The sequence below is a fragment of the Sturnira hondurensis genome, unplaced genomic scaffold, assembly GCF_014824575.4.
Source record: "Sturnira hondurensis isolate 20B ecotype Veracruz unplaced genomic scaffold, ASM1482457v3 Scaffold0003681, whole genome shotgun sequence".
Taxonomy (NCBI): Eukaryota; Metazoa; Chordata; class Mammalia; order Chiroptera; family Phyllostomidae; genus Sturnira; species Sturnira hondurensis.
The window spans coordinates 5,198,066-5,225,503 of NW_028076312.1; the positions used below are offsets into that span (position 1 = coordinate 5,198,066).

The following is a 27,438-nucleotide window of genomic DNA, read 5'->3' on the forward strand; positions in this document are numbered from 1 at the left end:
CCTCCACCACTTCCTCCAGAAATTCCACTTCGCTAAGGCTGCAGCTGCTGTCCCCACCAAACACCAGATCCTCGAGGGCATACCAGTAGCTTTCTTTTGCAATCACTAGCTCCTGATTCAGTCTGAAAGACTGAACTCTGGCCAAGTTCAGAACTTAGCCGTTAGGAAGCCTGGGAAAGTGGTCATCTGGTTTTTTCAGTTTCTACTAGGGGCTCTGCCTACCATCCATATTCACAAAAAGGAGGAATACTCCCAACACAGAAAGAAGCTTCGGGCAGAAAAGACAACTAAGAGACCTTTATGTTTCTATAGTCAAGACTATTTGGTAGTTTGTCATAAGGGTGTTCAGGAGAAAATGGAAGTATTTTAGCATTTCTCCAGTTACGTCTGAACTTAACACTCTGCTTCATAGGAACTACCCAGGCTCTTGTAACATTTCCACATAGCGCACCAGTATCATTCGCTGAAAAGTTACTGTCCATAAACTACTTAACAGTGAAAGTATAAACAGACCCTGGATTCAGTATTTTCTCTTTTCTACGGTGTTCCTCAATTGGATAGCACTTCACCTAAGCGGAATTCTTGCTGTTTCAACTCTTGCCCCATCTGGAAAGGCAAACAAAAAAACCCCAGAAGTCCTCAAACTTAAACCAGATCACCAAATCTACTCTTAGTAAAAGCAGGTATCTGCCCCAACAACAGCACAAAACCCAACAAGTCTTGGTTCTCTCTCAGAGCCCATTTGCTCCCATTTTACTTGTAGCGCTCTTCAGCTTCGTGACTTTTTCCAGCTGATTATATGTCAAAAGCTGGAAAGGAAGGTAAACTGGGCAGGAAGAATTGACAATAGAAAGAAGAAAAAAAATCTACATAAGGGAAATAAATGTAAGAACTAAGAAAAAAGTGACAATATTCATTACAATGACAGGCAGTAATCAACAAGGCTAAATGAAGTGGCTCAAGGCACATTTCTGGAAAAAGAGGGATTTGAAGTCTCAAGGAAGCCGGCAGGGTCAGGAAGAAGAGAGAGAGAGGTAGGCCTCTCTCCAAAGGCTGGTAGCTGACGCGGCAAAGGGCAAAGGGTGACTGGAGCCTGAGAGCCAGCCAGCAGTCGGAGAAAACCCAGAGCGCCTCGAGGCAAACCAAGGAAAGTGACCTTACTCGCAGGCAATACGGAATGAAGAGAGAGGGGTACTTTAGAAGGGTTCTAGAAACAGAGAGACAGCGACTTTCTTTTCTGTGGAATGTATGGATTGTATGGAATGGACCAGTGTTTCTGAACTTATTTTGATAAATGCCACCCCCATTCGCAGGCACCCTTAGGAGGGTGTGACAGCTGCCAATCACTGCAACCTCTGAATGTCCTCCAAGATCTGTCTAGCTTTAAATTCTGTACTTCGTGTTGTTTTTAAAAAGATTTGTTTTGAAACACGAATTGTAATAATATTCAGTAAGCGTGTTCAAACATCTCACCTCCTTCCTAAATTTCACTTCCATCCGCCTTGAGAGTAGTGGCATAGAGGCGCCCCAAAGTTAAAAGTGGCGGGATTTCAAGAGATCCCACAAAAAAGAGGTTCCTGTGGAAATACTCCTATCGGGTGGGCTAGTCATCTCCCGACCGTCAGGGATGCCGCAGAACATTCATGTATTGCCAGGAGCGATCCACCGCGCGGTCCACCTTAGTCCCCGGTTCTCCGGCGGGAAGCCGCACTTCTCCGGGTCCAAACTCGTCTTAACTTCCGGCGGCCGCCCGACTGGCTGCTAAGAGACCCCACTGCTCACGAACCCAGGACAAATCCCTTTCCGCCCGACCCCCCGCCGCCTGGCCCCGCCTCCTGATTTCTCACCGATACCACCTCCTCTACCCCGAGCCACCGCCCACTTTCCGCCTCCGGCCGCGATTAACAAAGTCAGGAATCTTGGAGCCCGGTCCGAGTCACATGGCACCACGGTCACATGCCTGGCGATGTCACGCGCCCGGTTCCAGGTCTCGTAGGAAGCCAGCGCTGGGCGCGGGGAGGACACCGCACTTGAGAAAGAAAGCCCCCACCACCACTGCACCCGCTTACTCTCGCGAGATCTGTGAGGTCACGTGACGGCGTGGGTGCGGCGCGGCTTCACGTGACGGGCGCAGCGGGCTGCGGGGGGTCTCTTTCCTGCGGCGGGCGCCACAGCGACCGGGCCTTCTGACCGTGGGACCTGCGGCTCTCACGCCGGCCCCCAGCCCGTCCTCCCAGCGCAGGCCGTCAGGCAGCTCAACCACCCGACCCCGCCCGGTTCCCGCTCCGGTGGCCCCGGTGCCCATGGCGGACCCCGGTAGCTCCCGGTGGCAGCCGCTGCTCCTGCTGTTATTTGGTGAGGGTCAGGCCGGGAGCAGGGGTCTGCAGGGCGAGGAGGGATTCCAAGCGGTCTGGGAGCTGCGCGGTGGGGCTCCGAGGCTTGGGACTCCGAGGCTTGGGACTCCGAGGCTTTCTACATCTGCGGGGAGGGTGTTTTCGGGGAGTGGTGAGGACTGCTCGGGGTCCGGGGGCTACGGGGGACTGCGAGTCGTCCTCGCACACGCCGGGGGCTTGGGGGACTGCGAGTCGTCCTCGCACACGCCGAGGTCCGCGTGGGGTCTGACCGGAGCCTGCTGGCCGCTGACGGGGCATCGAATCCAGTTGCTCAGAGATGGACGAGGGAGGATCCGAGGTTCTCAGCCTAGGGCCCGGTTCTGCCCTCGGGTTACTAAAGGGTCAGTAAACTCGTTTTGGGGCGTGTTTAGTTGAAAATTATTTGGGTGACTTGGTGATTTTTGGAAGGTGTCTTTTGTTTCTTCAACTTATGTGCAAGTTTAGCCACGGAGGTCCAGGTGAGGCCTGAGATGCCAGGACCTGCGTGGTCCTGCGGTGCTCCCAGCGGATGTCCCACCTCGGCTTTTCTTTTTACCAGAAGGGAAGTGGGCGGCGTGGTGATGCCAGCCTTTTAGACTTCGTCCTTGGTACTTTAACCTTGGCCTGCTTTTCAGTTTGGCCTGCAGAGAGAGAGAGAGTGAGTGTGTGTGTGTGTGTTACTGTGAATTTAAAATTGTGTTGGACTGACTTGAAGTCATTTTTAAGAGTTTAGGAGGACCCACAGTGGACAAAATGAGAGGTAGGACCAGGCCTCGACTTCTCAATGGCAGCAGTGTGTGTGCATTGCTAGTGGATCCTTGTAAATAGCTGCTGCCACTGTTCTGTTTGTGCTGGTTCCTGCGACTCAAAATGAGAGACTCCATTAACACGTTGGGAAGCGTCTGACACTCCACCAGTCATAGTAGCTGTCGGTGGGTTCTCAGTTTTATTGATTGAGGAATTTTGTTTTCTTTTGTCCTAGTAAGAAAGTGTAGTATGTGCTTTCTCTTAAAGGGGAATCACTACATGGTTTCATTTTAAGTCTGTAGAGGCCCTCTGTAAGTCTCATCCTACTCGAAAATTCTTTTTTTGTGTGACTCCATGGATTTCAATCTCACATTTTTGTTTTGCCTGTTGTGTAGATTAGTTCTTTGAGTTGCATGAGTAGCCACAAGTGGATGACCTTATTCCAGCAGTAAACCTGAAGCCTTGCCCTTTACTGGCTGGTGTAATTAGTTACAAGAGGAGTTGCTGGAACAAGTTTTGTCGTGTCGGAACGGCTGTTTGTTCTTTATTAGAAGAGCTCACAAGCATTAGGACTTGAATATTTTGTTTCATGCTTTAAAAACTGCTTAAAAATGAAAAGTTCATAACTTCCCTACATTATAATCGCTTGTAGTGTTGTGCATGAAATTACCTTTCAGTGCCCATTGCATCATATCTTTTCAATTTTATAGTCAATTAAAACCCAGCTTTTAGAAAAGGTCTGTTACCTTGAATTTCGGCCTATTTAAAATAATGTGTATTTTAATACACAGTTGCACCAGAAACATCTTTTCTAAAATATATGACAAACTTCTAAATTACTAACATCTTTTGCATTAACAATTAGAAACTACTTAACCTTTTGCGATTGAATACTTGGTGGAAAGCATAGGTAATCATGATCTGAAACGTTTTGCTATGGATACGTAGGATCCAATGTAATTACATAATTTTACCTCTTTAAACTAGTGAAGTCAACTAGACGGCTGCCTTTCCGTGTCCAAACGAAGAACTGTCACTTAGGAAGTTTGAAAAGTTTTATGCTAATCTTACCCTTGTTTGTGGGAGTTTGTCAGTTACCACAGGTTTGCAACCAGATTCCTATGTAGATTTGAGGTCAAAATGTTTTGGGTCCATAATTTTGAATTTATATTGTTTGTTTTATCTCAGACATTAGTTCTCCCTGTGTCTGCAACCACAGAAGTTGATTACATGCTACAGTATGTGTTTTTACTAGAGCATCGATTCGGCTGAGTTGGGATTATTTTTGCTCATGTATTTCTCTTTCCCCATCTTACAACCTATGTCATGCTTCACACATAGGAAGTACCCAGTACATACATGCAGAGACATCTAGTTTCACAGTAGTGGGCCCTAAGTAAACATGCATAAGTCAGCTCTTTAGAAATGTACGTGCTTGTGCCCTGCCACTAGAGCTTGTGGTTCATTTCAAAAGCAAATGTTTCATAATTTGAAACATATTTGCCTGCTCACTAAGTGCTGGAGAGAAAGCAGGGTTCAGCCATGCCACTCACCCTGCAGCCAGCCAGCCCACGCTAACATGACAGGGACATGCTCTGAGTCAGCACACTTGGCTCTGTACCACTCACTGGCTGTGAGGCTTTGCATAAATTAGTTAACATCTCTCTGCATTTGCCTATCCCTGTATCTAAAGGAAAATCATAATACAGTGTCTACCAGTTAATATTGTTAGGATAATTTGACTGCGGAGTGTTTGGAGCTGTACCTGGCATATAGCAAATGTGTTACAAGTGCTTGTTAAGTAAAATACGTATTTGACATTTTGTATCAGATACTGAGGATTCAATGATAAACTTGATAGATGAGGTCAGTATGGCACTGAATGTTTAAATAATAATAGCTAACATCATAGTCAGTGCTAATGCCCTGTACTGATGCTCCTCATACGGTTGGCTCATTTGACACTCTAATGACCCTGGGGTGTCAGCACTCTCACCTCCATTTCACAGGTGCCTGAACCCAGGGTTTGGTAGTTGCTGCTGGCCTAAGGTTATGCCCCTAGTAAGTATTGGGGGGAGGGGGTTATCAGAGAACCAGAGAACCAAGATCTCTTACTCTGAAGCAGGCCTGTTTTCAACGTTTCCCATAGCTGCACTTATTTTAGGGAATGGGATTTCTACAAATAGGAGTATTTTAAAGGAATGAGACAAGGTTACTCCTTATATGACTCCTGGAGAAACAGAGTTTGCATCTGAGTGAAGGACGGCTAGAGATTAGCAGTTGCCAGCAGGCCAGGGAGCTGACTTGGAGAGAGACACCCCTCAGGTAACTGCAGGCATTTTAACTAACTTGATATGGGTCTCTTCCCCGCCCCCCCCCCAACAACTGCCACTATTTCGGCTTTAAAAAATAAAAATAAACTTTTGGCCATTAATATACATAATGTCTCAGAATTTTATGTTCTGATGCTTTTACAGACATTTTTCCCTTGACCAAAATTGGTTTCTGGGGTAAGTTTCTTATTTTAATAATTGAACATTTTTTTGGCCTTTCCAGAATAAATGTGGGCATCCAGTGCTGCTAAAGCTTATTTTGCTTTTCTTCAAAAGCTTGGACCCTCAGCATATTTTACTAGCTGAAAAAGTTGCATGACTGAAAGTTACATAATGTGAAGTGTTTCCTAGTAAAGTGCTTTCAGTCAGTAGGTTTTTTGATGATTCAGAGAGCTGGTTTATCAAAGGCAGGCTTGGTGAGAACAGACCTGTGTGTGCTCCCATGGGAGGCAGTGACCTGCTATGCCCATGTGACCCACCCTCCAACAGCTGGCCAAGCACAGGCGTGTCAGACCTGAGGAAGCCTGTGCACAGGGCAGGCAGTGGCCCATGTACACAGTGAGTTGGGTGAATGTCCAGTGTCTCTGGCTTCAAGGCCTGTGCTGTAACACATGCTTTTTCCCGCTTTGGTACATTTACCCATCCTCAGAAAACATACATTTTTACAACCTTTACAGTGTCAAAAACAAGTTACAGAATAGTTCTTTCTAGGTGTTTTTAATGATATATTCAATTTATAGAAAGTGCTTTTAGTGTAATCTTGCCCAAGTATTCCAGAGGTGGGTTAAAATTTTGCAAATCAAAACAGACCAAAAAAATTGCACAGGTTTTCTTGTTTGCTATAGTTGGTTTCATTTTGGTGTAGCAACTTTTTCTTTTGCACATCAATTTTGGTATTACCTTTACCAGAGACTTATGGGAAGAAAACACTTGAGGTTTGTGACTGTACTTTGCTTTTTAGGCTTGAGTTGTTGGCTCTGGAGATTTTCTTTTGTGAAAGCGTGAAGGGTAAAATGAATTGGTTTCATTAGAGACATTTACCTTGCCAGGGACAGGGAGAAGTTAATTGAGTGTCCTCAGTGTGTTGCCTTCAGAGTATGCCTGAGTCATAGCTACGCTTAGAGTGAGTGATCAGAGCCAGATGTGGAAATGCTTGCTTGGTAAAGGCGTGCAGGAGCTTGCAGCAGTGGAGAAGCCGGGGGAGGGCACACTATTTCTGAACACACGCTGTACACCTCTGCCATAGTGATCAGATTACATTTGCTTCTAAACTGCTTGATACCACAATGGGATATAAAGAAGTCAGATGGCACTGGCCCTGAGAACTTAAAAAGGAAATATTTAGCAGTGACAACTCTCAGGCGAGAAGGACCTGTGAGAGCTGCATGCTGTCCTGTGCCCCTGACATATGGAGGCCCTACCTGGACAGATTGATGTCCTAAGGTCACAAAGCCATGTCCAGGTTTAACTGAATTACTGGTTTTTGAGGACCTTTCTAAGGCAAAAACCTTAGATCTTTGAACCTGTGACTTCTCTCCACACCACCAGTCCATGGGAGGTAAAAACAAATCTTACTTTAAATAGCAGTTTGTGTCCACAGTGAAAGAATCCATACTGTGAAGTTCTCTAGGAAGTCAACGTAGAGGCTGATTGTGCCTCCAGAACCCCTTGGAATCTCCATTCCCCATGGAACCCTGAGGAATGAGTGTAGAGCACCTGTGCCCAGGGGTGACCCAGAAAGTAACGTGTGACTTCCTGATAAGTATTCTGAAGTAAAATCCGGTATTGCTACAGTTGAAGACCACAGAAATACCCAAAGTGTTTTTGAAAAGGCGTTTGGTAATGTTTGTCTTTCCTGGAGTCAGCAGGCCTCATGCACGGTGCATCAGCAGTGTTTGTGGTGAAAGACAGCAACCAGACGGCGTGTATAATGGCCAACTTCTCTGCTGCCTTCTTGACCAACTACGTTACCAGCAGTGGCTCTAAGGTAGGAAACCTTACGTTGAGTATGTGTGTGCATGTGTGTGTGTTCACGCACATGAGAAACAAAATTATTTAAAATGTTCAAGTAAATGTTTGAAAAATTATCCCACCTTAACACAATTCTCATTCTATACATAGTGCCTTCTTGGCTCATCAGTAGCCGGTGCTGTTTTATATTGAACCTGCAGTCATAATATGCAAACCATTTTGTGCTCTGCCTTCACTCTTTTACTATGAGCGTTTTTTCAGTTTTCCTTATGATTATTTTTTGTAATACTTCATTATGTTAGTCAACCTAATTTGTTAACTACTCTGTTGGTAGTTAAGTGTTTTTATATTCTTTTTTTCATGCCCCTTATAAAGCTCTGTGAATATAACTTTGTTGATCTGTTGAATTTGCTTTATATAAACTAGTTTGTGCAGTGCTTCAGCACAAACAAGAGATAAAATGTCTCTTAGTTTTGTTAAAACAGCTCTGTACTGATACAGGATGAGTAAGGCTTTTGCAGTTCCTAGATTTTTGCCCCCTAAGAATTAATTTATTTTCAGAGAGGAAAGGGAGGGAGAGAAAGATTGACATGAGGGAAACAGCAGTCGGTTGCCTCTTGCACGCCCTCACGCAGGGATCTGGCCTTTAACCCAAGGATGAAGAAATCAAACCGGCAACCTTTCAATTTGCAGGCCAGCTTTCAGTCCACTGAGCCACACCAACCAGGGTGCATTTCCTAGATTTCTAACAAATAAGCTGCATTTGTATGTCTGTCTTCATCAATTGCCTGTTACCTGTAGTTCTATTTAATGTGTACTCTTTTAAATAGGTCCCTAATTCAAATTTTATTTTCAAGTTCTTGTTGAAACCACCATTTTTCTTTCTCTCTCTTTCGATAGCACCGTATCTTTTTACTACCTCTCCGAGAGCAGCAGTGGGGCCCAGGGTTGCCGGGAAGATCAGCAGTTTCTTTAGAGCGCTCTGGACTTTGTGCCAGTGCTCGGCCTCATCCATTCATTTGTACTGGATACAAATGTGGTTTCTGTGAAAGTAGAAGAAAACTGGGAAGGTTCTGTTCTATAGAAATGTCTCAGATTCTAAATATTTGCCAAGCACCTTTTATTTTAATTTCTATTCACTTTTTTTGTGCTTGATGTTTTAAATATTAATTTATCTTAATTGTTATACAAATGGAATCAGCCATATGCTATTATGTGTCTTACTATTTCACAAAGCATGTGTTTCTCACCTTGTGTAGTTTTTCATTTTCTTAGGACAGCATTAGTATACAGCTTAGCCACAGTTCCCTTATCAGTCCAGTCCATTTTGATGAACGTTAAGTTGTTTTCTGGTTGCTTGTTTTGCATATAATAGTAAGTTGAAACCATCTTGCATAAACACCTTTTCTTTGTTTAAAGAGACATTCTTTAGCCCTGACTGGTATGGCTCAGTTGATTTAGTACCAGCCTGTAAGTCAAAAGGTCACCAGTTCAATTCCCAGTTAGGGGCACATGCCTAGGTTGTGGGTCAGGTCCCTATTTGGGCAACAGATCAATGTTCTGTTGTAAATTAAAATTATATTAATGAAGAAAAGTTTGTAATTATATGAAAAATTAAGTCAACTTTGTCTTACACTTGAATTACCTTTCTGTTATTAACATGTATATAATGTTGGCTTTCTTCGTAGTTTTTGTTTATGTTAAAAGAACCTTAGCAGTGACATCTGAGGTGTAACCGAGAACTAAGTTTATATCAGACTCTAAAAAGATCTTTTTTTAGTTTTTCTGAATCCCCTAAATAACCTACATTCTAATTTGGTTCTGCCGTCATTGTGTTTGTTCTAGAATGTGACCTTCGACCTGCCATCCGATGCAGGAGTATTAAATAGCAGCTCCTGTGGTAAAGAGAACGTGTCTAACCCCAGTCTCGTGATTGCTTTTGGAAAAGGACATAAACTGACCCTCAGTTTCGCAAGAAATGCAACACGCTACAGTGTCCACAAGATGAGTTTTGTTTATAACTTGTCAGACACAGAGGTTTTCCCCAATGCAAGCTCAAAGGGTAAGAACAAAAACCGACTGATTATGAAGTGAAGAAAATTGGGTTAGGGTTGTGTCTAGAAATGCTTTTAACTAAGTGCTTCTGGGTATTTAAAATTTAATTCTTTTTTAAATATAGAAGTCAAGACTGCAGAATCGATAACTGACATCATGGCAGACATAAATAAAAAATACAGATGTGTGAGCAGCAACCAGATCCACATGAAGAATGTTACTGTCACGTTCAGTGATGCCATTATCCAGGCTTACCTGTCAAACAATAACTTCAGCAAGGAAGGTAAGACTGCCTTTGACCCTGACGCCATAGTCAACTCCAGTGACTGCTGAAGCAGCTTTGTGCCCTGTGCCCGAGGGAGTTGTGTGGGAATGAGAACCTGCATAGCTGGGGCAGAGCAAACAAGCTCCTGCTTTAGAAAGGTGTCCACCAAACCATTTTTCTTTTTAGAGATGATCTCTTTAAATTAGGATGGCAAATATTTATAAAAATAGATAAAAGGGCAAAGTAATTGAAGCCTTCTCTGTGTCTTCCCTTGGTAGAGCTAATAGGATCCAGGGTCACAGGACCTCTTCCCATTCCAGCCAGCCGTCTTTACAAAGAGACCTAGTCTTACTTTGGTCCAGCTCGGATAGACCCAGGGGCAGGTCGGGGAAGGACCAGGAGTGCCTTTCTGGAATCATGACACCACAACTACCACTACCACCCGGATGCACTTGCCTGCCCATGGCCTTGGGAGGTGGTTAGTCTCTCATGTCCTTCACTTGTAAAATAAGGATAGTAACCTGTCCCAGAAGGTGGTTAGGATTAAAGAGAAGACTTACATGAAGAGCTTATTTCAGTGTCTGGCACAGAGAAAGTAATAAATAGGGCTGTCATTTTACCGTGACTTCAAAAAATTCTCTGCCCCAAATTCCCCCAGGCAACTCACATTTTCCTGTCCTTTTCCTGAGGGTAAGGAGTTGACTGCCTTGGGGAAGTGGCGGAGACCACTTCCCCAAGGCAGGAGGGTGTGTTGAGGACAGCACCTCCTTCTGGTCTGTTTGTTGAATGTATTGGGGTGACACTGGTTAATAAAATTACAGTTTTCAGGTGTACAGTTCTACAGTACATCATCTGTATATTGTGCTGTGTGTTGGCTACCTAAGTCTCCTTCCATCATCATTTGTCCCCTCTTTATCCTCTTCTCCCTCCTCCCACCTCCCCTTTCCTGCTGATAACCATACTGTTATCGCCTGTCTTAAGAGGTTTGTTTTGTTTTCACTTAATCCCCTCACCTTTACTGCAGCCCTCCCAGTCTCCTTCTGGTCTTTACACCTGCCACTGCCGATAGGCCTTTGATTAGAATTGTCCCTCAGTGGTCTTGCTTGAAGGCTCAGGGTGACTGTCGGAGAGCTGCTGGTTTGTGCCTTCGCCAGAGCTAGTGGGCAGGATGAACAGCCCTTCGTGCTGCTCGTTAGTCCTCAGATGGGGGCCCTCCTCACGGGGCTGGCACACCCGTATGCGGGCCCGGTCCAGCCTGCCTCTGGGTTCTGTATAGCCAGTAAGCTAAGAATGGTTTTTATGCTTAAGGTTAAATTTAAGGTTAAAAAAGAAAATCAAAAGAGAATTTTCATGACACATGAAATTCTTTGGAATTCAAGTTTCAGTGCCCGTAACTAAAGTGTTACTAGAACCTGCCATCCATGACCATTCACTCACCTGTTTCTGTGGCTGCTTTCATGTTCATGGTGGCAGAGCTGAATTGGGACTGGCACCCAACAGCCACAGAGTCTAAAATGTTTAGTTTCTGGCCCCTTAAGGAGAAAATTAGCTGACTCCTGATGTCATGGGAAGAGTGTCAGCGACCGAGCTAGGACTAAGAGAAACCGAGTGGAGCTGGGGGAAATACAACTAGTCGCGAACACACAGGTCTTTAAAGGTGGAGGCCAGCATGAGCTGGGGCAGCAGGGGCTCTGAAGGAAAAGGGCTCAACCTTCCCACTGGGCAGCCTCTTCCTGGACAGGTCTAGAGGGCTGCGTGAGTGTGCACCTTCACTAGGGAGGGCCGATGGAACCTCCCGGGAGGCCTTTCCCCCTCAGGCTGGTGTGAGCAGTGTTGGAGAGCAGCAGGTACACCTCCTCCGGCGTACAGAAGGTGACTTGTCACACAGCGGCTAACCTAGTGGGGGTTGGGCCAGGGAGCTAAAGACTTCAAGTTGTTTGCTATAAATCTCCCGACTACCTGAGTTTCGTAATGGACTGAATACATCTGGATTGCATCATTGTCTGGCTCAGGTCTCAGGAGCAGAAAGATAAAGTGAAAACTGTCCAAAGGTCTTAGGAAATGATGGTATCTCTGGGTTATGGCTCATGGCACTGACTTCACTGTAACTGGGCCTGAACGTGGTCCTTCCTAGATAGAGCTCCTCACTTTTACAATTTGTTTACTTTTGCTTTGAAGGCTTCTGAACACTCTCTTGAGAGCTGCTCCTGCCCCACCTCACACAACCATGATTTCTTGCTTCACACAGTTTTATGGGATTTGGTCCTCCGGTGGTCTGGGTCCTAGGGACTGGCAGGCAGCTGCTCAGGGTGGAGGTGCTGGGGAGAAGTTGAGGCCTCTGGACCTCAAAATGGGTTCATGCTCCATAAGGAAGGGTGTCACTGCACAGCAACATAGTAATTGATGACATGATCTGCATCCTTTTTAAAAAAAAATTCCTGTTAGAGTTGACATACAGTGTTAGTGTACAACATAGTGGTCGTACATTTTATATCCTTATACAATTGATCTGAATTGTTTTTAAAGCTCGGCTGCTAGCATGTTCCACAGTTACTGAGCTTGTCATGAACCTGACTCAGAGTCTGGCCCTTGGGGAGCCTCCCGGGTGGCATGTCATCACACCACTTTGTGTCTGTTCTCAGTGTCTTATTGGGTGTTTTTTATTTGTTTTATTTGTTTTTTACAGTGGTTGGTATTAATGTTACTTTGCAATCAAAGGGACCGGTATTTTCCCTAGAAGTGGGAGGTTTGATGTTACTGGCCTCATATACTACCATGACAGCTGAATCACTTAAAAATACTTGATTTCTATTAAAATGGAGCCATTTCTCTTTTTTTAAATCTCCTTCTGTGCCAATTTCATTTCTTTGATTCTTAAGTACTTCTTAAATATTTTCCTTGTCAACCTAAATTGAAAGCTGCTTCAGGGAAAAGATTCCCATATCAGATATGTTAAGTATATTTTTATAGCCCCCTACCCTACCCTGTTCTACCCATGAATCCTTAATAAATTGTTGAATTGACATATTTGCAATAAGTCAGTAAATTTTTGGTCACAAAGGCTGTTCAAAGTTTTTGTTTGTTGGACTACCTGTTCAGGGTATTAAAGTAGGCTCCTATGGTCTTACTTAACAGTAATATAGTAGCTGTCTCAACCAGAAAGGCCTTGTTCATTTTGCCTTCACATAGGTATCGTTTTACCTAAGAAAACTTAAGTACTTAGAGATTTTATTTTAAAAGGAAATAAATAAAAGCCAAGGCTGCATTGACTTTCCCGTCAGTTTTGCTGATGAGGATAAGTTCTGAAGAAAACAGATACCTTCTTTCCCAAAGGTCTGTAAAAGTAGGGTAGATGATTATCATTCTGGAATGGTCTGAGTGTAGGTAGCTCTGCCTGGGGAAACCAGGTGAGTGAGCCTCACTGTTCATCAGAATTGGATTTCTGGACCCAGGCTCATGCTGGGTTAGTGGGTTTGGGGTGAGGCCCCTGTGGGCATCTGGTTTTAATGGCTCACCAAGGGATTTGGATTTATTCATCTTTTTCTATTTAAAATTTGACACATGGGTACTTGTCAGTCAGCTCCTTTGTGGCCCATTAGAAGTTCAAAACAGAAACCACTTCTAAATATAGTTCATAACTTTTACTTCCTACCCAATTTGGCTGTATTTCTTTTTCATTCCTTAGGAACCAGGGTCTCACTGCCAGTCTAGTTTAAATTGAAGAAATGGATGCCAAAGCATCTCTATTTGAGACTCCTTAACTGCAACATTCAGGTTTATCTGAATGTCTACTGCTGCCTAGAGACCCTTTGGGGCCTTAGCATATACTAGCTTTAGAAGGGGTGAGAAGAGCATCTGGAAGGGCACTCACTCAGCCCTGCCCCCCCCCACCCCATTGTTTCCTTTGCGGGAAACTGAGGGAGATCCAGGAGCAACCTTTGGATCCGCTAGTCTTTCCAGAGGCCTTCCCGCAGGTGGCACTGAATGTACTTCAGTGGGTTGTGTTCGTGACTGTCTCCTTGTGGATTGTGAGCCTTCTGCAGGAAGGACTGTGGTATTGGATTCGAGAGAGGGGTTTGCATTTATAAGTCAGGTTGAAAGAAGAGGACATTTTATTCAAAGAGATCTCCAAAGCCCTGAGGTTTTCTGACTAGGGGATTAGACCTGATGTTTGTTATTCCTGTTCCAAGCTGATACTTTGTAGCCTGCTCTGAGGAAGTAATGAATGTCAGATTAGTGTAGGTTATTTTCCCCCTAGTCCAGAATCTGGAGACTGGTCTGCCCTCTTTTGTTTTGATGTGGTTTTAATTATGTTCTGTAACAGTTCTTCAAGTAATGATGAAACTCTTTTTAAAAGTGCAACTGAAAATGGCAGCCTGTAGCCCAGTGTAAGGTAAGAGCTGACGGCGTTGGCCAGCACACCCCAGGTCGGAACGTCGGCGGCAGTATTTGCCCTGCCACAGTCAGCCCAAGTTTACCTCCGTTTTGGAAAGGACTTCCCCCATCTTCAGCCTCCATCTAGAAAGGCATTTTACTTCACAAGATCACATTATGAGAAGGCATCCTGTGGGAATTGAACCTCCCAGAGAGTGTTAACTTTTCCCCTGTGTTAGTTTTATGAGGTGAAGTTTTCCCATCTCTTCTCCCCCAAGTAGATGGGATGTGGAGGCGAAATGGGCAACTGGAGAAGAGTTGCATGGAAGTTTCAGTTAAGCTTAGAGTAAGTGGAAATAGGTGGTGGGTAAAGTTACACAAACTCCTGCCTGGCTCCCCACACTGAATATTTGAGCCATCTTGCCTTGGCTTTGCCTAGCAAAATTATGGGAAGCATTGGAATTGGATGGAAGTTGTATGAACATTATTTTAAACTTCTCGATAGTTCACAGAAACAAGGAGGTGTAAAAGACCCTAATTTGGGGGTTGGTGGTATCCTAGAAGTGTTGCATATCTTGGTGTTTTAAAAACGTTAAGTAATCTCTAACCTTCATAGAAGGCACCTGTTTATTCTGCCTACTCCTGTAGAAAATTTTTATTCTACTTTGGGTTCCATCCGCCTTGATTTTGAATATACGTTTTTGCTGTAAACAATCATGGTGGGTCAAATTCTGAGGGATGGAATCAACATTCAAAATCCTCAGTATGTCCCCTGGGGGAACAGTGTGACCTCTCCCCACAGACACCACCCCCAAAAATCTGGCCTCTCCTGGTCAACCCCGAGCCCCCCTACTGTGGCCTGTCTGCATTCCAAAGTGTGCTAAGCTCAGGGAGATGGAGATGGAGCTCGGGGCTGCTGTGGCTCCTGTTGGTTCTGCGGGACCAGAACTGTGCCCTCCTTCCCTGCGAACAGTATGATCAGTTCTACCTTGTCCTTCCAGAGACGCGCTGTAAGCAAGATGAACCTTCCCCGACAGCTCCACCAACGACGCCGCACCCCTCGCCGCCCCCTACCCACCCGGCACCTCCTCACCCCTCGCCATCACCAGTGCCCGAGAGCCCCCATGTAGACAAGTACAATGTGAGTGGCACCAACGGGACCTGTCTGCTGGCCACCATGGGGCTGCAGCTGAACATCACCTATAAGAGGAAGGACAACACGGTAGGCTCAGCTCTGAGGACCCCCTTTCTCTTTGTGCATTGGAGTGTTGGTGCACATGAGTATTGCAAGTCAGTGTGCCTGTGTCTCTGGTCAGCTTGTTGGCCCACGGCCGTACACACCTTTACACACTGGCTCCTTCCCTCTGAAACAGCAGAGTCTCGAACTCTTACGGCGGAGACTGCCGTGTGGTCCACAAGAGCCTAAAACATACGGCGTTTGACTCTACAGAACAAGCTTGTTGACCCTGAGAGAATGTTAAATTTTGCTTAAACTCTTACTACTCAAACGTTTAAGTGTTATTTTTTATACTTTTCCTTTGAAATAATATTTCTCCCTAATGACAGAGTCTGTGGAGGCTGTGACAAGTCACTTGCTTGTGATGAAGGTAAAGTGTGTGACCTTTGGGAGACAGGCTGAGAGAGAAGGGCGCTAGGATCTGCTGCCCCTTTCCCTCAGGTACATGCCATTCTGGAAACATCAGAAGTAGCACTAAAATGAAATCTGCACTAGTGTAAACTTCTGGTTTTCATTAAAGTGAAGGTTACTGTACTTGACCTTCAGGTGGCCTTTTTTGATGATTGCTTGTGTTTTTTCAGGAACGGAGGACCCAAGACATGAGACGAAATAGTAACTTGTCTGTTTTTCTTGCTCAGACGGTGACAGGAGTGTTCAATATCAACCCGAATAAGACCCATGTCAATGGGAGCTGCACTCCCCAGCTGGTGACCCTGGAGTTGCACAGCGAGAACATCAGGTTCCTAATCTTCCATTTTGGAATGGTGCGTGTCCCTGTTCTTTCACTCAGGGGGACTTCGTTGTCAGACCTGCCTGCATCTTACCATGTGGTTTCCTTAACACTGCTTTCCCCACACGTGGTGCCCCGTACCTGAGCCAAGCGCACCGCGTGTAAGCCAGAGGGAACATCGAACACAGGTCCTGGAACCTAGAGCTCTCTTCTCTGCCTTCCCTTCCTGACAGTTTTTTGGACCCTCAGCTCTGCCTTCCTGTGTTTTGTTTACAAATGGGCCTTCCCTTCCGTATTCATCAGACGTTAGGGAGTGCCTGCCGTGTGCCCAGGAGCCACTGATAATGCCAGAGTGCACGGTGTCTTTGGCTGCGGAGAGGGAAGGGACAGCTTGGGGGTGGTCAGTTTGGCCTCCCTCGCCCTTTACTGCATTCTGTGCCTCCTTTCCTTTAGACCTGCCTGGGAACTATATGTAAAGTTAACATAATATGGGAAAAATCAAAATGAAACTTAAAAATATTTATAATACAATATGCTGATGAACTGAACAGTTGGTTCTCATAATAAAGTTTAACTTTCCTAAAGCTTAACTTCTTTAAAAGTTCAGTCAACTTTTGGGGAGTTTACCTTTTTGGAATAAGGCTCCTTCAAACCTTTTAGCAGAATATGATTTTGTAAAAAATATCCTGAAGGAACTAATCAACATTAGTGTTCTTGAGATTTATATGGTGCCTTTTCCAGACAGGATACTCTTCAGTTTCATTCTAAAGCTAGAAATAGGGGAGATTGAATTTATTACCTGGTTTATAGTAAACATGTGGATCTGTTGACTGGTTAAGGATTATCTTCTTCTCTTTAAGAATGCAAGTTCTAGCCGGTTTTTTCTGCAAGGAATCCAGTTGGACATGAGTCTCCCTGAAGCCAAAGGTAAGATCCCTACAATTCACCTGCCTGTACAGCTGTCTCAGCACTGACTCTCAGAGCACTGACTCTCCCATGCCGTTTCAGACCCCACCTTCAAGGCCACCAACAACTCACTGAGAGAACTGCAGGCCACCGTGGGCAATTCCTACAAGTGTAACTCCGAGGAGCACATTTGGGTCACAGAGGCCTTTTCTGTCAACATTTTCCAAGTGTGGGTCCAGGCTTTCCAGGTAGAAGGCAACAAGTTTGGGTCTGGTGAGTAACATTGAAGGCAGCGTTTCAGACCCTGAGTGGGCTTCAGCAGGCTTTGAGTCTGTTGGGTTTAAACAGCTTCTGTGGTGCAGGGAAGGGGTGAGGGTGAGGGTTCCCTTTCCCAGTCAGAGTTTTAGAGCAAGTTCCCCTTCCTGTGTTACCTTGCTTTCAAAATGCGCAGCACGTCTTAGTCATACACACATCACATTTGAGCAAAGCAGATTGTTTTAAAGAAATAGTATGGCTCTTCCTCCTGTGAAATTGGAATAAAAATGCTGTCCACCCGGTGAGTTCCGTGTCCAGCAGGGCCCAGGCTCCCTGGACTGTGCACTGACCATAATTTCCATGCTCATACAGAATGTCCTGCCCTTGGAGAGGCTTCTCCAATGATGATTGATTGGAATTGGGGCCCCTCTCCCTCATATAATGTCCCCCCGCTGGACAGTGGGCAGAGGTGGAGAGGAGGGCGAGGCCCTTTCTAAGGTCCACATGCCCACTTGAGCGCGGTGTGTACCTCTCTGTCCCCTCAGTGGAAGAATGCCAGCTGGATGAGAACAACATGCTGATCCCCATCGCCGTGGGTGGTGCCCTGGCGGGACTGGTCCTCATCGTCCTCATCGCCTACCTCATCGGCAGGAAGAGGAGCCATGCCGGCTACCAGACGATTTAGCCGAAGACCAGCAGAAGCTGCAGGGCTGAGGTTCATTTCCCTGAGCTTAGATTGATGTTGAGGGAGGCACACTTTATTGCAAACTGATTTTCAGATCTGCTTTATCCAATGTGAAGTTCATCTTGCAACATCTATGCACAAAAGAGTAACTATTGCAATGACGGTGTTAATTTTGCTAACGGGGTTAAATATTTTGCTAACTGGTTAAACGTTAATATTTACCAAAGTAGAACTTGGAGGTGGGGGGGAGGGTAAGAGTGCTTTTCTAGATGGGCACTGGCTCCACTATCATTTGGCTTTTTAAGGTTCTGGTGTTTGGTGTCTTTATTCTGGACTCAGATACGAGTCTTACAAAGGGAGGTTCTCTGGTCTTAACACTTAAAACTGATGAAGGCTGGCTAACTGTTAGACTGACAGAGTTAATAAATTAGTAGAGAAAAAAATTGTAGAACAGAAGTACTTCAGAAGGTGAAACTCTGGAATGCTTAAATTAAGCTTCAGAGGCCGGGACAGGCCTGGCCCCCACGGGCTGCACGGCTCAACACTTGAGCAGGCATTAAAGCAACCGGTCTCTGCGTGCTCTGCCACTCAGAGCGGTACTTTTTTAAATAGAAAAATGGGTGTTATTTTTATTTCCTTTTTTTTTTTGTAAAGTGATTTTCAGTCTTCTGTGGGAGGTTCGGGGTGATCCTGTGTCTGCACTTGTGTACAATAATCGGTTTCACTCCCTGATTTATCCGCTTGCGGCTCAGGTGGGCTGTGCACTGAGGGTCCCTTCATGTAACGCATTGCTGTAACAATGCTAATAAAACGTCTCTTTCTTTCTCTGTCTGGACCTTGTGCTCTTGTCAGCTCTCGGAATGAACGGTGGAGAGTGGTGTGTAAGCTGGGATGGAGTGGGTGCCGGTAACGACTGCAAGTGGAGGGTCTGCCCGAGACATCTGCTTCTGGGAGAGCTGATGTGCAGCCAGTCTGCTGGGTGGCAGTTTGAGACCATGTCTTAAGGGTGGTCTTCAGTTGTGACAGTAGAGCCATAGTGTTCTACCTACACCGTGAGAATGAGGGGTTGCAGGGCAGTGTGTGGGCTCCCTCACAGCACTGCTTGGTTCCCTGTGACTCTGGGGACAAGATCGCCCCTTGAAAGTGCACCCTTACCTGAGTCTCCAGGACAATGGCAGCAGTGGCCCTCCTGGCTGTGCTCAGAGCCTGCAGAGCAGGAGCTCAAGCCTACAGTTTATTTGGTCTTAACTTTTTAAGCAATGGCCTGTGTCCTGTGAGGATCCATGCGCCTTGATGGCTGAGGCTGAGGGCGGCATCACTGCTGTGAGACACCGGGACTGAAGTACCGCTGACCGCCACCCACATGCCTGCACCCCAGAATCCACCGTCCACACGGGTACGAGACTGACTTGTAGAGCTTGTAGCCCTGCGTGGTTCTTAACTCGAGCAGTCCTTTCTAAACCAAGTGGAGCAGACTGGGGCCATGTGACAGCAAGATGGGGCCGGTCTGAAAGCTGCCTGGGGGTGGAGCGCAGGGCCTACAGACACCATGACCACAAGCGTTAGTGCCTTAAAAGGTTTTGATTCTAGTTTCCTAGTCTGGGCAGTGCAGACACTGTACACTCGGTGCATAGCTGAGAGAAAGCCACAATTGGCCTGGGTTCGGGTCTTTGTTAGTGTTGCAACATTTAGCATTAGGGCAAAGGTTTCCACGGACCCAGATGCTCCATGGCTCCCTGAGGCTTTGATGCCTGGGCAAGCTAGTGATCACAAACTCATAAATGTTGGCATACTTTATTATTAAATACAAACACATCTCACATTTTATATATTATTGTCTTGGGTAAAAATATATCTGTAGAAATTTGACTTCATAGCTCATCCATTGCAGAAAATGTGATTTTTAAATCACTCTTAAAAAATTTGACCAAAGTATAGAAACATCAAGTATTTACAGCACTAAAAAGGAAAGTAGTAAAAATTGGTCAACTCTGGGAATGAAGCCCCGTGGTCAGTGCAGGGGGCAGAATGCCCATGTCACCCCTGCGCCAGCAGCTTGGCCCGGCAGCTCTCTCGAAGCCTGGTGATGGTGGTCATGGACAAGCTGCCGGGCTCCGAGAATATTTTCTGCAAGGGAAATGGAATTGGTTTACAAACCAAACAAGCTTTCATCGTATCTGTCCCCTGTTGAAGGCTAGGCCATGGTGGTCAGAAGCTGGAGAGACTGCTGGCCTGTGGCACTTGGAGGGAAGACAGCCCTCCGCCCCGAGGGGTTCCTGGTGAATTTCAGACATTAACCCTTATCAGAGCCACGGTTTGCAAACATATTTTCTGGTAATTCTGTTGTGTACTCCCTCAGCTGTACAGGACTCTAAGTTCAATGCAAACCCGTTTGTGCATTTTTTGCTTCTGTCGTCTGTGTTGTTTTAGTTTAGATCCTTTAACTGCTGTATCCTGTGGCAGCTCCAAAGTCAGGCCATTCATGAGTAGACGAAGTAAAGCATAAGAAATCAGATTTGAAAAGTGGAAGTGGGAGGAGACTCGGATTCATTTCTAATAAGAGAAAACTACTTCCCACAGGCGAAAAGGTGGCATCTTGGGGAGGCAGGGAGAGCAGAGAGCCAGTAGGCAGGTGGCCTCGGCCGTGGGGCCCACGACAGAACCAGCACTGCAGGCTGGCAGGTGTGCCGTCGCATCTTTTATGCATAATTTAATCATCTGTGCAGTTACTGTGGAGGAACTTGTGGTTATAAATTAGGCCAAGTGTAAGGGCTAGTCATTTAAAAGTTTTGTTTTGTTTTTTTAAAAAGAAATTGCATTTCAGCCCCGGCTGGTGTAACTGAGCGAGGGCTGTGAACCAAAGGGTCACAGGTTCGATTCCCAGTCAGGGCACATGACTGGGTTGTGGGCCAGGTCCCCATTGGGGGCGTGTGAGAGGCAACCATACATTGATGTTTTTCTCCCTCTCTAAAAATGAATAAAATCTCTTTTTAAAAAGTATTTCAGAATTCTTCCAGAGTTTCGTGATACACAGCACCTGAGGTCAGGGTAGAGTGTTTACATAACAACTGTCCATGTTCCTGAAAAGTGGGAAGCAGATCAGACCACTGAAATGTGCCACGACGCAGAATTAACTGTCGTCTTCCCAACGGGGTTGCCTGGAGTTGGAGAAAATGAGACTCACTGTATGAGGGCTGTTTCCCTGCCAGCTTCCCTTGAATGGCTAATCTATCCTGTGCACTGATACACAGCATTTTTATTTCAACATGAGGAGACTTGTGAAACCCACGCGGTGTCCTCACTACCCTCTGCTTCCCTCACGCCCACCGAGCTCACAGGCCCAGCGCACCTTTGCACTGCAACACAGGCAAAGCCCCGCCTCTACAGGCCCACGGGGAGAACAGTCGCCTTGCCGCCTCTCGCACTGTGTAAGTACTAACACTGAGCACTCACCGTACACGCAAGGTACTCTGAAACACGAACATGAAACTAGTTGGAGTAACCCTTGAAAGCAGCGTGCTGAGTGAAAGAAGCCAACACAGAAAGGCGCGCACACACTGTTAGGTTCCACCTCTGTGAAATGTCCAGAAGAGGAAACTACTTAGAGATGGGAAGCGCACTGGTGGCTGCTTGGGGGATGGGAGGGGGGCGGGTATGGGGCTCCCTTTTGGGGTGATGAAAATGTTCTGGAACTAAGTAATGGAACTGGACCTCTGAACTGTGTGTGTTAAAAGGGTGCATTTTGCCTTGGCTGGTGTGGCTCAGTGGATTGGGCAGCATCCTGCAAACAAAGGCCACCAATTCAGTTCCCAGGCAGAGCACATGCCTTGGGTTGTAGGCCAGGTCCCCAGTTGGGGGCCTGGCGGAGGCAACCGATCCTATCCATGTTTCTCACACTGATACTTCTCTTTTTCCCTCCTCTCCCCTGTCTCTAAAAGTAAATAGATAAAATCTTTTTTTAAAAGGGTGAATTTTGTCATCTGGGAGTGACATTCAAACAAAATACCCTGAACAATCCTAGGATGCAGGACCCCCTGTCGTCTTCCTTTTGTAAATGAGGAACCTGAGCCCAGAAGGAATCCCAAGACCTGCCAGCAGTCATACACACGAGGGCAAGCAATGATTCTGTCCGAGTTCAGCATCTGGCTTCTGCAGACTCCGACACACAATCACAGACTCATACGTGAGGCCTGGGAGAAGCACGGTCCTGCCGTCTGCTGCCTGAATTCCCCTATCACGTTCTCCCCAAGAGGCCACCAGCCAGTGTGAAGACTTCCATAGATGGAGAAGTTACCCTCTGGGGGAGGCATTCTGTAACAGGGTCCAGCTCTACCTGTCATGCCTCAAAGGACTCAGTCACAGGTTTCTGACATTTATCATCTGTCACTACCTTCTCTTTATTGAGGCTGCTGGCAGGTGAGCAGGGCTTGATACCAGCTGAAATGTCAGCACCCACGCCTGCCCAACCAATTAGAGGATGCATGGGACCCTCGTGGCCACACCAGTCCTCAGCACAGAGCCTAAACTGGATGTCTTCTGAGGCCAGGTGGAACAGAACCCTCTTCTGGATGTAGCCAGAAAACCCAGGACAGGGGCCTGGGTTTTCTCTCCCTCCCAGGAGCTGTCCAACATCCACCCTTCACCTCCAGAGTGAGTGGAGAAAGCTCAAGGCATGCACTCTCTGGCTCAGAGCCCTGGATGTTTTCCAAGACAGTCCCAGCCACTAGAAGGCTGCCCCTGAGTCACTCCCAGGCACAGCAGCCCAGCGAGGTGCTTGCTGCCACCCAGGGAGGTCCAGAGAAGCACCTGGCCTCCCAGGCATCTAGACACTGTGCCCTGTGGATGGAGCCAGCATGCCCTCTGCCACCTCTGAATTTGTAACCATATCAAATGAAAAGGTGAAGGCCAGGTGGGCCAGGCTCTCTAGATGAAGGCCGCATAGGTGCTAGCACGCAACACCTCCCACGAGGGCCGTTCAAGCTTTGGGCTCTGCTCCTGGCTCTCCCCTCTTCCTGCTAGCCCACCTAAAACCTGCCTTCCCAGCCTACGCCTGTCCCAGCTCTGAGGCCTCCTCAGAAGGCCTGTTGAATGCAACTCCCCCTTCATTCCTTCAGCAGGTCTGAGTCACCTTCATAGCCTGCACCCCCGCCCTAGGATCAGGAAAAACAGGAGACCTGCTGTACACGGGGTCCTCAGGAAAGCCCCTGAGACCAAGTACATGGGCAGCTGGCTTGTGGAGGACTCCAGACCTCGCAGAACTCTGCCACCTCTCGGGCTCCCAGGCCCAGAGAAACTCAGGTCCGGATTCGACAAGTCGTGTACTCGTACCCTGATGCTTCCATCCCAGTGAACCTGGACTGTCCCTATTGGGTGTCCCATTGGCACTGGACCCTGCCCACCTTGGGGCAAGCCACTCCATGGCTGGTGGCACAGGAGGAGGGGCAGCAGCCACTGGACTCCAGGTAGGTGGCACCCACGCATCTGCTGGCAGGCCCTAGGCTCCAGGAGAAGATGGGCCTGGAAGCGGCTGGAGTCCCTCTCCAGAGCCGCTTAAGATGGGGGGCGGGGGTGAAGGGCCCCAGCTGAGACAGAGGCCCAAAGGAAATGCAGGGACAGGTGCTTTGCCCGACAGAGACCTGGGCAAAGCCAGAATAGCCACCTCCCAGGCCAGGCACATGGAAGAGCAGAGCAAAACACAGGCTGAGCCACCCAGACACTCACCTGCATGAAGGTGTGACATTCAGTCACAAAACTCCCTTTGGTGATCTCCTTGAACTTCTCACAAATGTCTGCAAAACTGGTGGCTTCCAAAATAAAAGCCTGATGTTGTTTGATCAAGGTTAGAGCCACCCGGAAGATAATCTTCGAGCCCTCACTGAACAAACAATCCCAGATTCGCAGTACTGTCTGCAGAGAAAACAGAGAAATGGTGCATCGCTTCCTGGTGACCCGACCCAGCCCTGGTCCCAGAGAGGCGCACAACATGCTCACCTCCACGGGCAGGATGTCCACAAAGAGGCAGATGAACCAGCGGGACACGACCAGAGTCCACAGGACACCATGCCCATCCATCAGGGCCGCCACTGCGGGCAGCTTGGTCCTCACCAGCTCCCCCAGGACCTCCTGGTCCGTCTTCAGGCCCAGCATCTCAGGGCTGTAGTAATCTGTCAGAGAGACAAGGGGAAAAACCCCAAAACATGCATCTCTATTCTACAAACCACAGTCCCTGACAGCCTCATCCCTCACTCTTTCCTGAGCCAGGGAAGGAAAATGGGGCTGTCCATGTGGGATCCTTCCCAGGGAGAGGAGGGGGAGGGTGGAGGGAGGACCCAGGGCGAGACACCACGCTGGGTGAATGAAGGGACTCCTGGGAGTGACTCCCAAAGCAAGGGCCCCCGGGGTCCCTAGGGGCCTGGATAGTGAAGCCCTGCTGGGCGTCAGTTAAAATTTGCTAGCAGATGAAGGGGTATTTGCACACCCACATTCATAGCAGTGTTATTCACAACAGCCAGAAGGTGGGCACAACCAAGAGTTCGCCTGCGGGTGATTAGATGGGTAAACGAGATGTGACATACACACACACAATGGACTACTCTTAGCCTAAAAAGGAGGGACACTGACATGTGCTACAATATGAATGAGCCTTGAGGACATCATGCCAAGTGAAGCTGGTCAGCCCCCACAGGACAAATACTGTGTGAAGTGCCTAGAGCCATCAAACTCAGAGGCCAAAAGTAGGATGGAGGGAGCCAGGGGCTGGAGCAGGAGCAGAGGATGGGTGGCTATCTAATGGGGACAGAGTTTGAGTTTGGGGAGATGAGAAGACTCTGGAGACAGATGGTGAGGACAGTTATGCAACAGTGTGAGTGTGCTTGATGCCGCTGAACGGTACACTTCAAAACAAGAAAGACTGTCAATGTGATGTTATGTGTATTTTATCACAGTAAAAATAAAACCTTAAAAATCTACAATGGCAGCTGCCGCTCCGTGTCATCCCGACTGAGGGCAGGCCCAGCAGCCACAGACCTGCTGCCCTGCCCCAGTGGCTCTGCCCACCCCGAGCTAAGGGAGGCTTTGGGGGCAGGAGGAGCAGACTCGGGAGTGGGGGGGGCGGACACCGGAGCTGCAGGGACAGCACTGCCTGACAGTGAGCTCAGTCTCAGGAGCAAGGGAAGCTGCCGGGTGCAGGTGGCCCATGGCCTGGCCACGTAGGGCAAGCGAGCAGGTGCAGGCAAACCTGGCCCACGAGGTGCCATGGCGCCGCCCCCCATGTACACAGGGAGGAAGGGGTGGGGCTCCAGGCAGGTGGTCCCTCTACATCACCCCCCTGCACCCACCACCTCTCCAGAGGGGACAGCACAGGCACACAAAGTAGTGCCATAAAACACTTTTTTTTTTAAATTGGCCTAAATCACAGATTTCTAATCCCACAGCTGGGTGGTGAAATGTGTGCCCTTGATAGGACGGACTTGTTGAGACTGTGGCTGCCTTGGCCACGGCGGTTTCTCCAGTATCATGCCGATGCCCAAAACATCCCAGGATCCTCTGAGCACAGGACGCGCGCTCCCTTCTTTGCTGGTATTGTGTTTTTTATTTATTTCTGTCTCTCTTTTTTGTTATGAAGATGATACATGCATACGATAAATCTGAACACTACTGGAGACTGAGGTGAACAGTCAAAGTCCTCCCCTAGGTAACCAGTCATCACTAAGCAGTTTGATGGGCCTCCTCTGTACTTGTAGTACCACCTAACACACTGACAAATCTTGCGAACAGCACCCTGTCAGACATCTCTTTACAAAGTTCCCTGATGCCTTTGCACACCCTCATGGACATGGCCTGCCCTCTTTGCTTCGAGGTGCCTTTGCAGGGTTAGGCCATAACCCACTTCACTGGCCCCTGACGGATAGTCGTTCAGATGCTGGTGTGCAGTGGTGTGTGGTGGTGTACGGTTGTGTGTGGTCACGTGTGCAGGGGAACGCCTACACAGACAGCTGCTGGGCGAGGGTTCTCCTCTCTGAAGACTCAAGGAATCCTACATGCTTTCTCCCACTCAAGGGCAGAGGACACGTCATTGTATTTGCCAGATATTCTAGAAGGAGCCAAACATCCCCACCTCTCTAAATACAAAAAGGCAGAGGCAGTGTTAAGTTTAAAATTTTTTCCAAAGACAGCTGACGACTTCATTTGGAGAAAGTTCTTTTCTTTTGGTTTAGGGGGTTGGGGGCCTCGGGCTGCTGAACCACGGAAAGCAGCACCTGCCGAGGAGGCTCATGGCCGCCCTGCCTCTGCGGTTACAGGGCCCAGGCACTGGCTGCCAGGCGGTGGCCCCTGCAGCTCTGCGGCCACACGCTCCATGGGCAGACAGACCAAGGCTTCCAAAAGCGTGTCCAACTTTTGAACGGATATCTTGCCTTGCCCCAAAACTTCCTAGCTTGTTAGTGCAATGTATTATAATACACTTTAATGCTTAATTTCATTTTAATGCTTAGTTAAGTGACGCATGTAATAAAATAGGAAACCGTGTCACATTCTGTACACCGTCAAACATAGCACCTCGTCCTGCGACCCACCTGTGGTTTTGTTACCAAGTGAACCAGGGCTTGGCCACCTGGTGCCTTTACACAGGACCCAGCAATTACTGTTGAAGGAAACGGGTTTTTATTAACAGGGTTCAGCCTTGGGGGTGCTGAGAGCACTCCTGCTCAGAGCCCTCCTCTCCCACGAGACGCAGAACTTCCCTTGCTCCCCAAAAGGCTACAAGCCAAAACCATGCCCAGAAGTTCCCCATACTCTTTTTTTTTAACTTTTTTTTTAAGATTTTATTTATTTATTTACCTTTAGAGGGGAAGGAGGGAGGGAGAGAAACATCAATGTATGGTTGCTTTTTGTGCATCCCCTGCTGGGAGTTGGCCTGCAGGGAACTGGCCTGCAACCCAGGCATGTGTCCTGACTGGGAATCGAACAGCGATCCNCCATGCCCAGAAGTTCCCCATACTCTTTTTTTTTAACTTTTTTTTAAAAGATTTTATTTATTTATTTGCCTTTAGAGGGGAAGGAGGGAGGGAGAGAAACATCAATGTATGGTTGCTTTTTGTGCATCCCTGCTGGGAGTTGGCCTCAGGGAACTGGCCTGCAACCCAGGCATGTGTCCTGACTGGGAATCGAACAGCGATCCACTGTTTCACAGGCCTGTGCTCAATCCACTGAGCTACACCAGCCAGGGCTCCCCCATACTCTTATCTGTCCATTACATTAGCCGGTCACGCAAACAGATTTCCACCCTTTTTAGGATGTGTACATGTGGGTTTCAGAGTTGCCGTATTGTCACAGCAGCTTTTTTCCTTAGGATTTGGGGTGCACTGTTCTTAGCCTTCATGCAGTGGTTCAGGAAAGCATGTGCTGTGTTGCTCTGGATCGCAGCGTAGCCCCGGGGGCACATGTCCCAGAGAGTGGCTTCTCTGTACACCTTCCAGAGAAGCAGAACTCGGCGACTCAGCATTCCTGG

The 27,438-nt window shown here is 47.4% G+C and overlaps 2 protein-coding genes across 3 annotated transcripts in view; one reads left to right on the plus strand and one right to left on the minus strand.

Moving 5' to 3' along the window:
• Window positions 1-2,095: 2,095 nt before the first annotated feature.
• LAMP1 (lysosome associated membrane protein 1) lies at window positions 2,096-18,765 on the plus strand. Of its 2 annotated transcripts, none has more exons than XM_037042075.1 (9): window positions 2,096-2,355; window positions 7,321-7,439; window positions 9,269-9,485; window positions 9,603-9,761; window positions 15,119-15,339; window positions 15,993-16,118; window positions 16,945-17,011; window positions 17,093-17,263; window positions 17,791-18,765. In XM_037042075.1, exons 1-9 carry the CDS (start codon window positions 2,304-2,306, stop codon window positions 17,928-17,930), a joined length of 1,272 nt encoding a protein of 423 aa, XP_036897970.1. In that variant the 5' UTR covers window positions 2,096-2,303; the 3' UTR covers window positions 17,931-18,765. The 2 variants fall into 2 exon arrangements, with proteins under 2 accessions (XP_036897970.1, XP_036897969.1); XM_037042074.1 differs by having other exon boundaries at window positions 2,097-2,355; window positions 7,318-7,439.
• A 1,079-nt stretch (window positions 18,766-19,844) lies between these two features.
• Window positions 19,845-27,438, minus strand: part of GRTP1 (growth hormone regulated TBC protein 1) — a 28,434-nt gene continuing 20,840 nt past the window's right edge. Inside the window, exons 6-8 of the mRNA XM_037042076.1 lie at window positions 23,922-24,094; window positions 23,652-23,837; window positions 19,845-20,057 (exon numbers count right to left, since the gene is read on the minus strand). Of these exons, the coding sequence (XP_036897971.1) occupies window positions 19,968-20,057; window positions 23,652-23,837; window positions 23,922-24,094 (449 nt within the window). The 3' untranslated portion in view covers window positions 19,845-19,967. The remainder of the gene's footprint in view (window positions 20,058-23,651; window positions 23,838-23,921; window positions 24,095-27,438) is intronic.

Coding starts and splice junctions, on each gene's coding strand:
- LAMP1 (XM_037042074.1), top strand. CDS start 2,304: ATGGCGGACCCCGGTAGCTCCCGGTGGCAGCCGCTGCTCCTGCTGTTA. Junction 7,440..9,268: donor TTACCAGCAGTGGCTCTAAG/GTAGGAAACCTT, acceptor TGTTTGTTCTAG/AATGTGACCTTCGACCTGCC. Junction 16,119..16,944: donor TAATCTTCCATTTTGGAATG/GTGCGTGTCCCT, acceptor CTTCTCTTTAAG/AATGCAAGTTCTAGCCGGTT.